Here is a 13,067-nt window from a genome sequence, read left to right on the forward strand (position 1 = left end):
CATCATCAGAAAATGTACAAACAACAGGGCCTCCCTGGTGGCGCAGTGGTTGAGAGTCCGCCTGCCGATGCAGGGGATACGGGTTCGTGCCCCGGTCTGGGAGGATCCCATATGCCGCGGAGCGGCTGGGCCCGTGAGCCATGGCCGCTGGGCCTGCGCATCCAGAGCCTGCGCATTCGGAGCCTGTGCTCCGCAACGGGGGAGGCCACAACAGTGAGAGGCCCGCATACCACACACACACACAAAAAAAAAAAAAAAAAAAAAGAAAATGTACAAACAACAAATGCTGGAGAGGGTGTGGAGAAAAGGGAACCCTCTTGCACTGTTGGTGGGAATGTAAATTGGTACAGCCACTATGGAGAACAGTATGGAGGTTCCTTAAACAACTAAAAATTGAATTACCATATGATCCAGGAATCCCACTACTGGGCGTATACCCAGAGAAAACCATAATTGAAAAAGACACATGCACCCCAGTGTTCATTGCAGCACTATTTACAATAGACAGGTCATGGAAGCAACCTAAATGCCCATTGACAGACAAATGGATAAAGAAGATGTGGTACATATATACAATGGAATATTACTCAGCCATAAAAAGTAACAAAATTGAGTCATTTGTTGAGACGTGGATGAATAGAGACTGTCATACAGAGTGAAGTAAGTCAGAAAGAGAAAAACAAATATCGTATATTAACGCATATATGTGGAACCTAGAAAAATGGTGCAGATGGACCGGTTTGTAGGGCAGAAATTGAGGCACAGATGTAGAGAACAAACCTATGGACATCAAGGGGGGAAGGTCGGGGGGGGTTTGGTGGGATGAATTGGGAGATTGGGATTGACATGTATACACTGATGTGCATAAAATTGATGACTAATAAGAACCTGCTGTATAAAAAAAAGTAAAATTAGGGCCTCCCTGGTGGCGCAGTGGTTAAGAGTCCGCCTGCCGATGCAGGGGATACGGGTTCGTGCCCCGGTCTGGGAGGATCCCATATGCCGCGGAGCGGCTGGGCCCGTGAGCCATGGCCGCTGGGCCTGCGCATCTGGAGCCTGTGCTCCGCAACGGGAGAGGCCACAACAGTGAGAGGCCCGCATACCGCAAAAAGAAAAAAAAAAAAAAAAAGTAAAATTAAATTAAAAAATTGAAAAAAAAAAAAAGAAGAAGAAGAAGACTCAGCCAGGCAGGAGCATGGAGCACTAGGCCTCCCTTTCATTCCCTTGTGGCCTGGACAGCAGACTGATTCCATCCCAACACTGTGGGGAAGGGAGTGGGTGATCCTTAGATACCCCATGGGGCCCCTGGCACCACCATTCTCCTCTCATCTGTGTGCTAAGCATTTGCCAAGTACATTACCAACATTTTCTCATTTAATCTTCGTGTCTATCCCAGAATTTGGTCCAATTATTGGCTCCTTTTACAAATGTATTAGTTATCTATTTGCTGCATAACAAATTGCCCCAGAACTTAGTAGCTTAAAACAATAAGTATTTATTATTCCATCATTTCTGTGGGATAGGAATCCAGGCATGGCTTAGTTGTGTCCTCTGGCATGGGGTCCCTCATAAGGCTGCCATCAAGGCCAAGGCTGAGGTCTCATTTGAAGGCTCGGCTTTGGTGGGATCTGCTTCCAAGCTCACTCATGTGGTTTTTAGCTGCTGGACTGAGGGCTGGTTCCTTGCATTTGCTGGCAGAAGCCTACTTTAGTTCCTTGCCACATGAGCCTCCATGGGGCAGCTCACAGCATGGCAGTTGGCTTTTTTCAGAGCAAGAGAGTGAGAAAGAGACAAAGAGAACAATGGCCAAGACAGATCCACAGTCCCTTTGTAACCTAATCTTGGAAGTGACATCCTGTTACTTGCTATATTCTGTTTGTTAGAAGCAAGTGTCTAGGGCTCAGCCCACACTCGAAGGAAGGGGATAACATAAGGGTGAGAATACCAGGAGGCAGGATCATTGAGGTCCCTCTTAGAAGCCACTTGCCACAATTTATGGGGAAAATGAGGTACAGATATGGACAAGTCACTTGCTTTGTATCACATGGCCCTTAGGTGGGATCTGAGCCCTAACCTCCTGATTCCAGGACACTGCGTGCCCTGCCCCCACCCCACTCTTGCTCATTACTCACAGGCAAAGGTGTCTACCTGGCCCTTTACACCCTTATAATAGCAACTTAGAAGGTGGGTAGGCCATCCTAGGCCTCTTACCCAGAGATTGTGGACAGTGAGCCCTCCTCCCCCGTTATATTCCCCTGTCGTTCTGCATTTAGGCCAGATCCTTCCCTTTGGAGCCTGGTTTGTTGGAATTGGTTATGTGGATACATATTAAGGTTGTCTGGGGGCCTTGGAGGTGGCCATGTGAATGCCCCTTTGTGACCCCAGGACATTTGTCTGTAGATGGGCCATCTCTAGTTCCTTTAAACTCTTCTGTGTGGGTCTCGAGGTGTGTATTCCAAGTATGTTGGAAAGCTCCTCACCAGGGCAAGGGTCCGATTGCTGTAGATCTAGCTCTTTGGTTTTCTTCTTCCTTTGAATCTAAAGGTTTTCTAGGACTGTAAAATCATAGGTGAATTCCCAGAGTAATACACAATCACTATACAGCATCAGTGAAGTTCAGAAAACTTTATAATTTTAAGAAAATCACCCACAATCATCAGTGTCATCCTGAGGCAACCCAATGTTTGTTTATATGTTGGCATTTTTTCTAGTATTCTTATCATTTTTCCCTTATATAATAGAAACCATAAAACATACTCCATTTTGTATCAACTGTCATGTTCCCATGTCGTTAAAAATTATATATAGTTTTTATGTAAGTCAAGGATATAACATTTAAAATATTTCATTTATTCTAGCTTTAGTGCAAGTTGTACAAATATTCAATAGAAAGACAGCTATGTGAACATTTATAACACAAGTTTAACTACATGTAATATGTGTTTGGTTCATGTGGCTTTCCGTGTTTGAAAAGATCTAACGTGAAAGTCTTACAAAAGTTGGGCTGACATTGAGGGGAAGAAATCATTTGGGGTCGTACAGGCATCAAGTCACTCAGACACATGTTTGGATCCTAATTTTACCTCCTACTGGCTATGTGATCTTAAACAAGTTACTTAGAGACTCAGTTTTCTGAAAGGTAAAATGATTTATTCATTCAGCAACCGTTTTATTAAACATCTATTGTACCAGGTACTGTTCTAAGGCCTTGGAATATATCAGTGGGAGGAAAAAAGACAAAAACTTTTTTTTTTTTTTTTGCCCACACTGCGCGTCTTCTGGGATCTTAGTTCCCAGGCCAGGGATTGAACCCGGGCCATGGCAGTGAAAGCACCAAGTCCTAACCACTGGACCACCAGGAAACTCCCCAACAAAAATTCTTTCTTTAATGAAGGAACCTTACAATTGACTGGGGATGGGAGGAGGGGAGACAAAGATAGGCAATAAACATAAAAAATAAGTAAATAGTATGTTAGGAGGTCATAAATGCTACAGAAATAAAAAAGTGGAACAAGGTCAGGGGTGGGGGACAGGACGGCCAGGGGTTAATTGCAATTTTAAGCAGGGATGTCAAGTCCACATTTGATAACTGTAATAACTGACTGCTTGCATCATAACAAGAACTAAGTGAGATGTTTCTAAACTGCCAAAATGGGACCCAGTACTAGGCAGCGCCTGGTAAATGTTTGCTATTATTACTGCTGTTGTTATTCCTAAAAGACGATTCACTGCAGTATTCCTTTATCTAAGAGTTCTCCAACCTGTTCCTCCTGCTTGATTTACCCAGACCTCCTTGGAGCACACATTTGAGTCAGTCTGGGCACAGCCTGGCTGTACTTTCCAAGGTACTGTTTCACTGCCTGGTGCCCCTCTGAGCCCAGAGACCTGGGTTCCCGTCTTGATTCCGCCACCCAAAAGCTGGGCAGTGTTAGGCAGGCCACCCCCTCCTCACCGAGGTGCCGTTTCCTCGTGTGTAAAGCAGCATTCATGGCACCGCTTTGCAGCGCCACCGTGGGACGCGGGACGGGAGAGGAGAGGAGGGGAGAGCAGGAGGAGAAGTTTGGGAGCGCAGAGCCGTGTATGTCCTGTTATTTGCTAATCAAGGCTCCAAGCCAGGGCTGTGCTGAGCGGTCTGCCTCCACTCTCTATGCCCCCTCCTGCCTGAGGATCCTGTAGGAGCCTCTAAGTGAGGAATTAGTCATCTTCCCCCCTACCTCTTCCTGTGAAGCCCCAGGGGAAGGCCAGGCCACTCTTCCTGGTTTTCTGCAGCTTCCCTTCCAGAACCAAGTCTCCTCTGGGAAGAGGGATGAGCTGTCAGACAGTCTTGTATTTTTAAACAGCTGATCCTTGAGCACAGTAGTTACCTAATCAAGTTTCTGTGTCTGCTGGATGGAGGTGGTTATTTCTTATTGTTTTCTTATGTTTGTTTTGTGAAAACAGACAGTGACGATGGACTGTAAGGATGAAGAGAATCTGTGTTGGGGCAGGCCTGAGGCGCACAGGAAGGATTTGAATCCAGGACAGGCTCCTGGAGAGACCCTTCTTAGCACAGTGCACTGGGGGCCCTTGTTAGAAATCTCATATGGACTAAATTGTGCCCTTAGCTCCTGTCGAAGCCCAGTTCATTAAGTTCCGTAAAGACACAAGGGCAGGACCCTGTCACTTAATGCAGTATTTGGGAGGGAGATGTATTTGGGAAGAACCTCTCTGCAGTGGTCCTCAACCCTGGCAGCACATGAAATTTCTGGGGGTGAGGTGAGAACCAGGCACCAGTAACCTTTAAAGCTCCATTTCAAGGTGCAACCAAGTTTGAGAGCCAGTGCTAAGTTTAGAGGACTTTGTGCGGGGGTGGCCATACATGTCCTATTCCAGCAGATTTTTCTGGTGAGCCTCCCTCTCCCTTCTTCCAACACAACAGGTGCACAGAGCTGTGGACTAGAACCTTGAACCATCACCAGTGAGGAACATCTGATGCAGGATATATATTTACTCCTAAGCTGTGCAGTATGAATCCTGAGGCAGGTTTCTCCAGCCTTTAAGCTGTGCTATGCTTTCAGAACCCCTCCCCTTCAGAATTAGAAAACCTAGGAAGGAATAAAAGGCAAGGCCATTACCATACATTTCCTTTTGATCCGTTGCAGTAAAGAGCAAATGATAGAAATGCACAGAAAAGATATGTGAGCACCCCCCTCTCTCCTCTGTTTACAAGATTGGTTGTTTTGGAGGCAGAAGGCTCTGGTGAGACTGAGGAGAGGGGAGACGATGCTGGAAACTGTGATGCATGGTGGTGGCTCACCTTTCTTACTGTGTTTATCTTGCCAGTGTACACGGCCAGCGAATGACTGACTTGATAAAATGTTGCCTCAGGTTTTGGTTTGTTTCATTTTCTTCAATCCTGATAGCTGACCTAAACATTGTGAGGTTGCAATGCAAATTACATGCACGATGGCTTTGAGTGGTTCTGTGATCTGGGACCAATCACTGTCAAAAGTGCAGTGGGACCAAGAAACAAAGACCCAACTAAATCCTGCCAGAGCAGAAAGGTGGGGATAGGAAGTGACCTTGCTGGCTCTCCCTGCGGTGGGCATTGCCACCAGAGGTGACTGGGAGCAGCCTGGTGTGGATTTCTTGGTCTGGGTCATGTGTTTTGGTCTTCCCCTCATAAACACTATCTCTTTTTAGTCAGAAAGCCAACATTTGGTAAGGGATGGTGATAGCAAGCTCTTCTGACCCCAGTGCATTCCTCTGCCTTTCGTGCTGTCCCAGTAGCCCAATGAGGGCATCAGCCGCCTCTGAGAGGGGTGTGGTGGTGGAGCCAGCCTCACTCCTCTCGTCACACACTCTGAGTCAAGCAGGGGAAGTGACACCATCGATCCGTCATATGTGCCCAGCATGTGCTTTACACACATCATCACATTTGTCCTTACAGCCCCTCTGACAGACCTCATCACCCCTCTCTTCTAGACAGGGAAACTCAGCTGTGGCTGCAAGGCTAATGATGATGCAAGGACTTGAATCCAGTCAAATGGCTGCAAAGTGGGTTTTCCTTCCCTTGGATCACTCTCTCTCTCTCTTTTCCTGGAGCAAGGAGTGTCAGCCTGAGGAGACCTCAGTGAGGTACACAGCAGTGAGTCACCTTCACAAATCAACTGTAGTTTTGTCTCAGGGACAATCCGGTGGACGTCTGCACCTCGGGCTTCTTCTGGCCATTGCCGAGCACTGTGTGCAGGCAGTCCTGGCAAGGCTGGCTTGATTATTAATCTGTACAGTCACTGAGGTGTGGGTAGCAGGCCTGAAAGGTTCACGTTTTGATCCTTACTTGTGTTCTGGGGGTGTGTCACCTTCTTTGTTGGGCCCTGGGTTTGGCTGTGAATGTGCAAAATATTTCTAATGCTAAAACAGTGTGGAGGAATGAGTCTAGTTGAGATTCCAGATGCATAAATTTGGTCTCTTGGCAGCTAGATTGCACTTTCTAGAGCTCAGGGGGTTATAAAAGTTGACATCTTTATATAGATCTATGTACAGCGTGGCCGGATTGCAGTTGCTTTTGGAGCTATAACTTTGAATTACCTGACTTTCTGTTTTAAAAAGAAGGATGCATTCACGTAGGTGTTGGCTTATTTGGCAAGCAAGGCAAGGAAGGCACAGGAATGAAAAGGGATTTTGGAAAACAGGGAACAGCCCTCGTTTGACTCCTCTGGTGGTCTCACTGAGAAGTCTTACCAAGATGGTGCCGTCCCACAGCTTGGGGACAAGAATCCCCAGCCCGCAGATGTAGGGCTCTCCTTTGGAGGACAGGCAAGGCTAGGCCTAGACATTTGGGTACTGTGGGCCGGATTCCAAAGGATGATCTTTAAACATTTTGTTCAACAACTCTTTCATGGGCGGGGATAAACTGATGTTGTGTCAAGAAAAACTGTATGCCTCTTGAACTTCAAAATAGGAAATTTATTACATGAATTTATTACAGGAGATTTTCCAAGTCAGACAGCTACTCGGAGGTATATTGAATGATTTAAAATTTAGTTCATAAAGGCAGTCACTCCTTCCCAGTGAGTAGCATTATGTGTGCCTAACAGTTTCAGACCTGTGTCTGCCGGCACCCAGCTTGCCAGATCTCCCCTCTGGTTGGTCTCAGCGTTGGTGGAAGGGCCGGTGGCTGCATCGTGCAGCATTCCCACCTGCGTTGCATGATGTGCTCAACGGAGATGGGGTCACACCAGCTGGAGAGGGAAACCTAAGTTAATTTACTCCCGTTTCCACTCTTTCCAAGGACGTTTTATCGCTTTTACGGGCTGCCCTCCAGAGTTGCTTGGCTCATTCCCCTTAATCTGTGGTTACAGACTCAGACTAAAAAGATTGAAATCCTTTGAGTAGGGTTTTCCCTTTGGCATTATTGGCATTTGGGGCTGGGAAATTTTTTGGTCTAGGGGCTGTCTTGTGCATTGTAGGGTTTTAACAGCATCCCTGACTTCCACCCACTAGATGCAATTGACAGCTGCCCCCACCCTCGCCCCCATCACAGTTGTCACAAACAGCAATGTTTCCAGTCATACCTGGGGAGCAAAAGTTTCCCCGTTGAGAATCCCTGCTTTAGGAAAAGGGAGGAAGGGGTCTTAACATCTTTGTGGGTGCTGAAACCCCAGAAGACCTTTGTCTACAGGGCTGGGTTTTAAATTAGTTCCCAAAGTGTGAAAAGGGAGTCTCAACTTCTAGCCAGTTGACTACAGTTAAACTTTTAAGCAGTTTAATTTCAGAAAGATGTGTTTGATGATTTTTACTAAGATGAGGCATTAGAAGACTAGAAATAGCTGTTCGGGTTTTTTTTTTTTTTTTTTTTTAAATCAGTAAATCAAGGGAGGTTCCAGAAAGGCTCTTTGACTTTTTCAGGAAGTACTTGTCTGAGCAGGATCTCTGACCTACCATGCTTATGGTTCTTGTGAGACTGGACTCCTGCTCTGGCATTTCTTCATGGAGTGGGCAGTACTGAGGGTCGTGGCTGGGCCCTTTGTGCAGCAGATGGGAATAAATGGGTAGGGGCGAGGTTCCTGTCCCCAGCCTCCTCTAGGCAGGAGCCTCCAACACTTCAGCAGGAGGGGCAGTGCAAGTGAGGTAAACATGAGTTGAAACAGTTCTGTTGGGATTGGAATGACGGTTCTGGAGCCGTGGTTTTCGAGGTGTACTCTTTTAGCAGCTGATGTTACTTTTTCTTCAAATGACATGTGCAAAAACACAATATAAATAAAAAAGGTCAGACCCAAGTTTGAAGGCAGAGTGAAAGAGGGGGCCTGTACCCCACACACCTCATCTCACCTTGGAGCTGACACTTCCAAAGACAATGCACTTTGCATCACCCGTCTGACTGAAAGTGGGCTAATGCGTGGTTGGATAATCTTGTTTTTTTTCTCCCCCTGACTGGATCTATCATCTTTTTTCTATTTTAGATAAAATTAATTTTCAAAACTACAAACCTAAGTGAAGATTATCATGCTGTTCCATTGCTGTGTAATTTTTACTCTCCATCTATGGAAGCAGATTCAGGGGCTGAGAAAATACATATGTATATACATACATACATATACATATTCATTAGGAATATTTTGATATTTTGTTTTGAAAAACTTAAATATATAGAAAAATAGAGAAAAGAGCCCAACCCCTAGATTTAACAGTTGTCATTATTTTGTCATATTTGCTTCACCTATTTCTTTAGACCTCTACTGGAAAAGAATTTTAAAGAACATACCTACCCTAACAAGGTCTGGGAATATTTCCACCACATTCCCCTTACCCCCACCCCATTCCCTATTCCAGTTCATCTTGCAGACCTGTGTAATTTGAATTTAGTTTGTGAAGCCTCCATGAGGGATACAAATTTAATCCGACATGCAGACGTACCTATATCTATTTAGTTTATTCTTCATTCAACAACAATTTGGGGGGTGCCTTGAGGTGTCGGGGCCTGAGCGTACATGATAAGCAAAATGAAACAGACGAAACTTAGCCCCTGCCCTGGGTTTTGTAAGTTGCTTGTCAGGAAAATGAGTTCTGTGCCAGGCTTGCAGGGGGCCTAGCTGGTGAGGAAAAGATGATGGGATGAGGATGAATTTGGAGGTTTGGGGGAGCAAGCATGCCCACAGTGTGCTGGTCTGATTCTTGTGTTGGTGAAGTGCTTTGTGTCCGATGCCCTGCAGACTTGATGTCCGTGGAGCCTCGGGAGCTGGTATAGGCTGTGTGTGCACATGGCTCAGAAATCACGGCTTTGGTGTTGGCAGGGGACAGCTACGGTGTGGGCAGAGCTGTGAGACTGGCTCGTAGTTCACTCCCTGCCTTGTAGGAGCAAGTGGAGCCAGTGATCAGAGTTGAGTTATTTGTTTTCTAATTGTTATTACTCCGCTATTATTACAAAACAGCACATAAAAGAACCCAGGAATCTCACATAAGAAATATCACCCAATGGGGACAATAGGAGTTTACATGACACCTTGCTCAGTTCCTGCTACACCTACCCTCCTGTCCTTGGCTTTAAACTCTCTCCTCATTTACTCATCTGAAGAAAGACTGGATTGTTTGCATTTCTGATAGAAGGAAGTATGCCTTCTGTTAATAGTCCATGACGAATGGAACCATTTGGAATGTCCCCTGCCCTACATCCATTTCTCTGTTAGCTCTTTTTTGAAGTGAAAGAAGAACACTAGAAGAGAAACGGTGTGACAGTGTAGAGGTTTTTATGCTTACTTGACTTCCTCAACTGCAAACCTTATTGGTTAATTAATTAATTAAACCTGATTTTAAAGATTCTATAGCACACGTGTTTTCAGGACAGAAAATAAGCTTAAATAAAATTAAGCTTCAAAATACAAGCCAGGTGATTTCTCACTAAGTTTAATATTTGATAATGCTTTTTAATGGGCCTTCCTAAGTAGACTACAGCATGATTCACATAATGGGATAAATGGAATATAATGAGTCTAAAAGAGCTACCAGTCCCCAGTTATACATAGAAGCACAGGGTTGTTTTCCAGTGAGGATCATACCAAAGCAGGCAAATATTCTTCTTGAATTTTGTGATTGCTTCTAAAATGAACTACATTTATGAATTAGCTTCTTGGCCCCCCAAATATGTTTATGCTGACAAAAATGGGAGTACCCAATTTTGTACAATGTAATACAGCTATTACTTGAATACATGGTGGGCGGTGCTGTGCAAAAGACTTACGTCGAGTTTCTCATCATTAAACATGCCCTGGGAAAGGTGAGGGTGGCTTTCGATAACATCTCTCTTCCCAGAATAAATTGCTTCTTCCCTTACTTTGCAAATTGGTAAAAATATTATAGGTTGATAAATATTTTTGCAGTGTGATTGCTTTTCAAAATTGAATTGCAAAGCTGATGCATACGTTGGGAGAGGGAATATTTACAATGGCCTATACCTGATTTTCCCCCTCTTTGGCAGGAAATAACCACGTGTTTACCAGATTACTACAAATGGACTCAGTATCTCTTTATTAAACTCTATGAAGCTGGACTGGCCTATCAAAAAGAGGTAAGTTAAAGTTAGCTATGCTTTTAAGATTCTGTAAACCTTCTCCATCTTCTTAGAAGACATCATTGTTAAATAAGGAATAAAATAAACCCTGTTTGCACAGTAGCAGTGAAAATGAACACAACCTCACATTCATGAAATCAATCAAAGTTACAAAGAGTAACTACTGTCTGGCTTAGTTTGGTGCCTCCAGGACAGGGCTTGAGCTTCTTTCACCCTTGAATTCCCAGCACATAACAATGTCTGTAATGAAGTCAAGGAGGAGGCTTAGGAAAAACACATTTCTCAAATCCTAGCTACCTCTCATAGATGTGTGCCGGCTGGTGACAACCTTTAGGAATCATGGTTTCTCATCTGCTGATGGGTGATAATATCTTCCTTGCCGGGTCTTGGGAAGAGAAAGGTAATATTTAAAGAACAACAAGCACAGTGCCCACACCTAGTGGCCTCCCAAGAAATGGAATGCTTCTTAAAACAGGAGGTCAGTAATAGTAGATAAGCCTTAAATGGTGGGAGTTGAGAGAAAGAGTATCATCACATGGCCTAGAACTGCACTGTCCGTATGATGATAGCCATTAGCTGCATGTGGTTGTTGAAATTTAAATTTAAAGTAATTAAGATAAAATAATATTAAAAATTCAGGTCCTCAGTCATACTAGCCACATTCACGTGCTGGTAGCTAGTGTTGGACAGCAAAGATATAAAACATTCCCATCATAACAGAATATGCTTCCACATAAGAAAAGTACCAGATAGCACTGGTCTAGAAAATTCAGAAGTACCAAGTAGAAAACTCATTGTACCTTTATACTTCAGATGTTCTCCTTTGACCAGAGGGATTTAATGACATAGAATTATATTTACTCTTCTGTGGATCACATCACACTGCTTCGTCTTGCAAAGAATAGTACTTATAATATCATTATGTTTTAAATATAAAACATTTTGGGCTTCCCTGGTGGTGCAGTGGTTGAGAGTCCGCCTGCTGATGCAGGGGACATGGGTTCGTGCCCTGGTCCGGGAAGATCCCACATGCCATGGAGTGGCTAGGCCCGTGAGCCATGGCCGCTGAGCCTGCGCGTCCGGAGCCTGTGCTCCGCAATGGGAGAGGCCACAGCAGTGAGAGGCCCGTGTACCACACACACACACAAAAAAAACAAAAACATTTTACAATCAGTATAGAGACTCATATAGAAGGCTCAGTTTAGAATATGAGAATAACACAAAATGTCTTAAACCTTGACAACATAAAAAATAATATAGCTAACAAAAATCAGGAGGTGAAATTGGGGAAGAGAAGTGGAAGCAAGCATGAGATGATCCCTACATCTTTCATAACAAGGAGTCATAGATGGAGAATTAGAGATTTATGTCTATTTTTTTTTTAAGTTGAAAGGTAGCTATTAAAGCTGAAGTTAACAAAGGTAGCAAAAACTAGAATAGGGGTCAGGTGGGAGGAAGGCTGTATGACCGTGCTGAATATCTCATATTACATGGTAGAGGGTCAGCAGAACTGTCTAAAGATAGTATATCAGGGACTTCCCTGGTGGCGCAGTGGTTAAGAATCTGCCTGCCAATGCAGGGGACATGGGTTTGATCCCTGGTCTAGAAAGATCCCACATGCCGCAGAGCTACTAAACCCATGCGCCACAACTACTGAGCCTGCACTCTAGAGTCCGCATGCCACAACTGTTGAGCCCGTGTGCCGCAACTACTGAAGCCCATGTGCCTAGATCCTGTGCTCCGCAACAAGAGAAGCCACCACAAGGAGAAGCCTGCACACTGCAACAGAGAGTAACCCCTGTTCACCACAACTAGAGAAAGCCTGCACGCAGCAACAAAGACCTAATGCAGCCAAAAAAAATAAATAAATCTTATTTAAAAAAAAAAAAAAAAGAATCTGCCTGCCAATGCAGGGGACGTGGGTTTGATCCCTGGTCCAGGAAGATCCCACATGCAGTGGAGCAACTAAGCCCGTGTGCCACAATTACTGAGCCTGCGCTCTAGAGCCCATGAGCCACAACTACTGAGCCCATGTGCCGCAACTACTGAAGCCCGTGCGCCTAGAGCCCATTCTCTGTAACAAGAGAAGCCACCACAATGAGAAGCCCGCGCACCACAACAAAGAGTAGCCCCCAGCCCGCCACAGGTAGAAAAAGCCCGCACTCAACAATGAAGACCCAACGCAGCCAAAAATAATAATTATAATAAAAGAAAAAAAAAGATAGTATATCAAACTTGAGGTAGTACAATTTTATTACTTAAAGTTATAATAGTAAATACAAGAAGAACTAATTAACAGAACCTGCTAAAAGTGGAGAAGTATTTTAATAACCACTGCAGATAATTATGAATATTCTCCTTTGATACTACACCAAAACTCAACAAATGGTGGGTTCTTAAAGGTCAGTTGCAATGTTGAATCTAAATATCAATGAACTTTTTGTACTCTGTTATATTAAAATGTGTTGGCCTATTTTACACTTTGAATGAAAGTTGTACCCATGCATTATTATAATGA

The 13,067-nt window shown here is 44.3% G+C and overlaps 1 protein-coding gene across 6 annotated transcripts in view; it reads left to right on the top strand.

Annotated features, from left to right (window-relative positions):
- Positions 1-13,067, top strand: part of LARS2 (leucyl-tRNA synthetase 2, mitochondrial) — a 248,413-nt gene that overhangs the window by 140,336 nt on the left and 95,010 nt on the right. For all 6 annotated transcript variants that reach the window (XM_060110202.1, XM_060110199.1, XM_060110204.1 and 3 more), the window contains one exon: positions 10,457-10,546. In XM_060110202.1, coding sequence (XP_059966185.1) covers positions 10,457-10,546 — 90 coding nt within the window. The remainder of the gene's footprint in view (positions 1-10,456; positions 10,547-13,067) is intronic.

Source organism: Mesoplodon densirostris, chromosome 10, assembly GCF_025265405.1.
Source record: "Mesoplodon densirostris isolate mMesDen1 chromosome 10, mMesDen1 primary haplotype, whole genome shotgun sequence".
NCBI classification, from domain to species: Eukaryota; Metazoa; Chordata; class Mammalia; order Artiodactyla; family Ziphiidae; genus Mesoplodon; species Mesoplodon densirostris.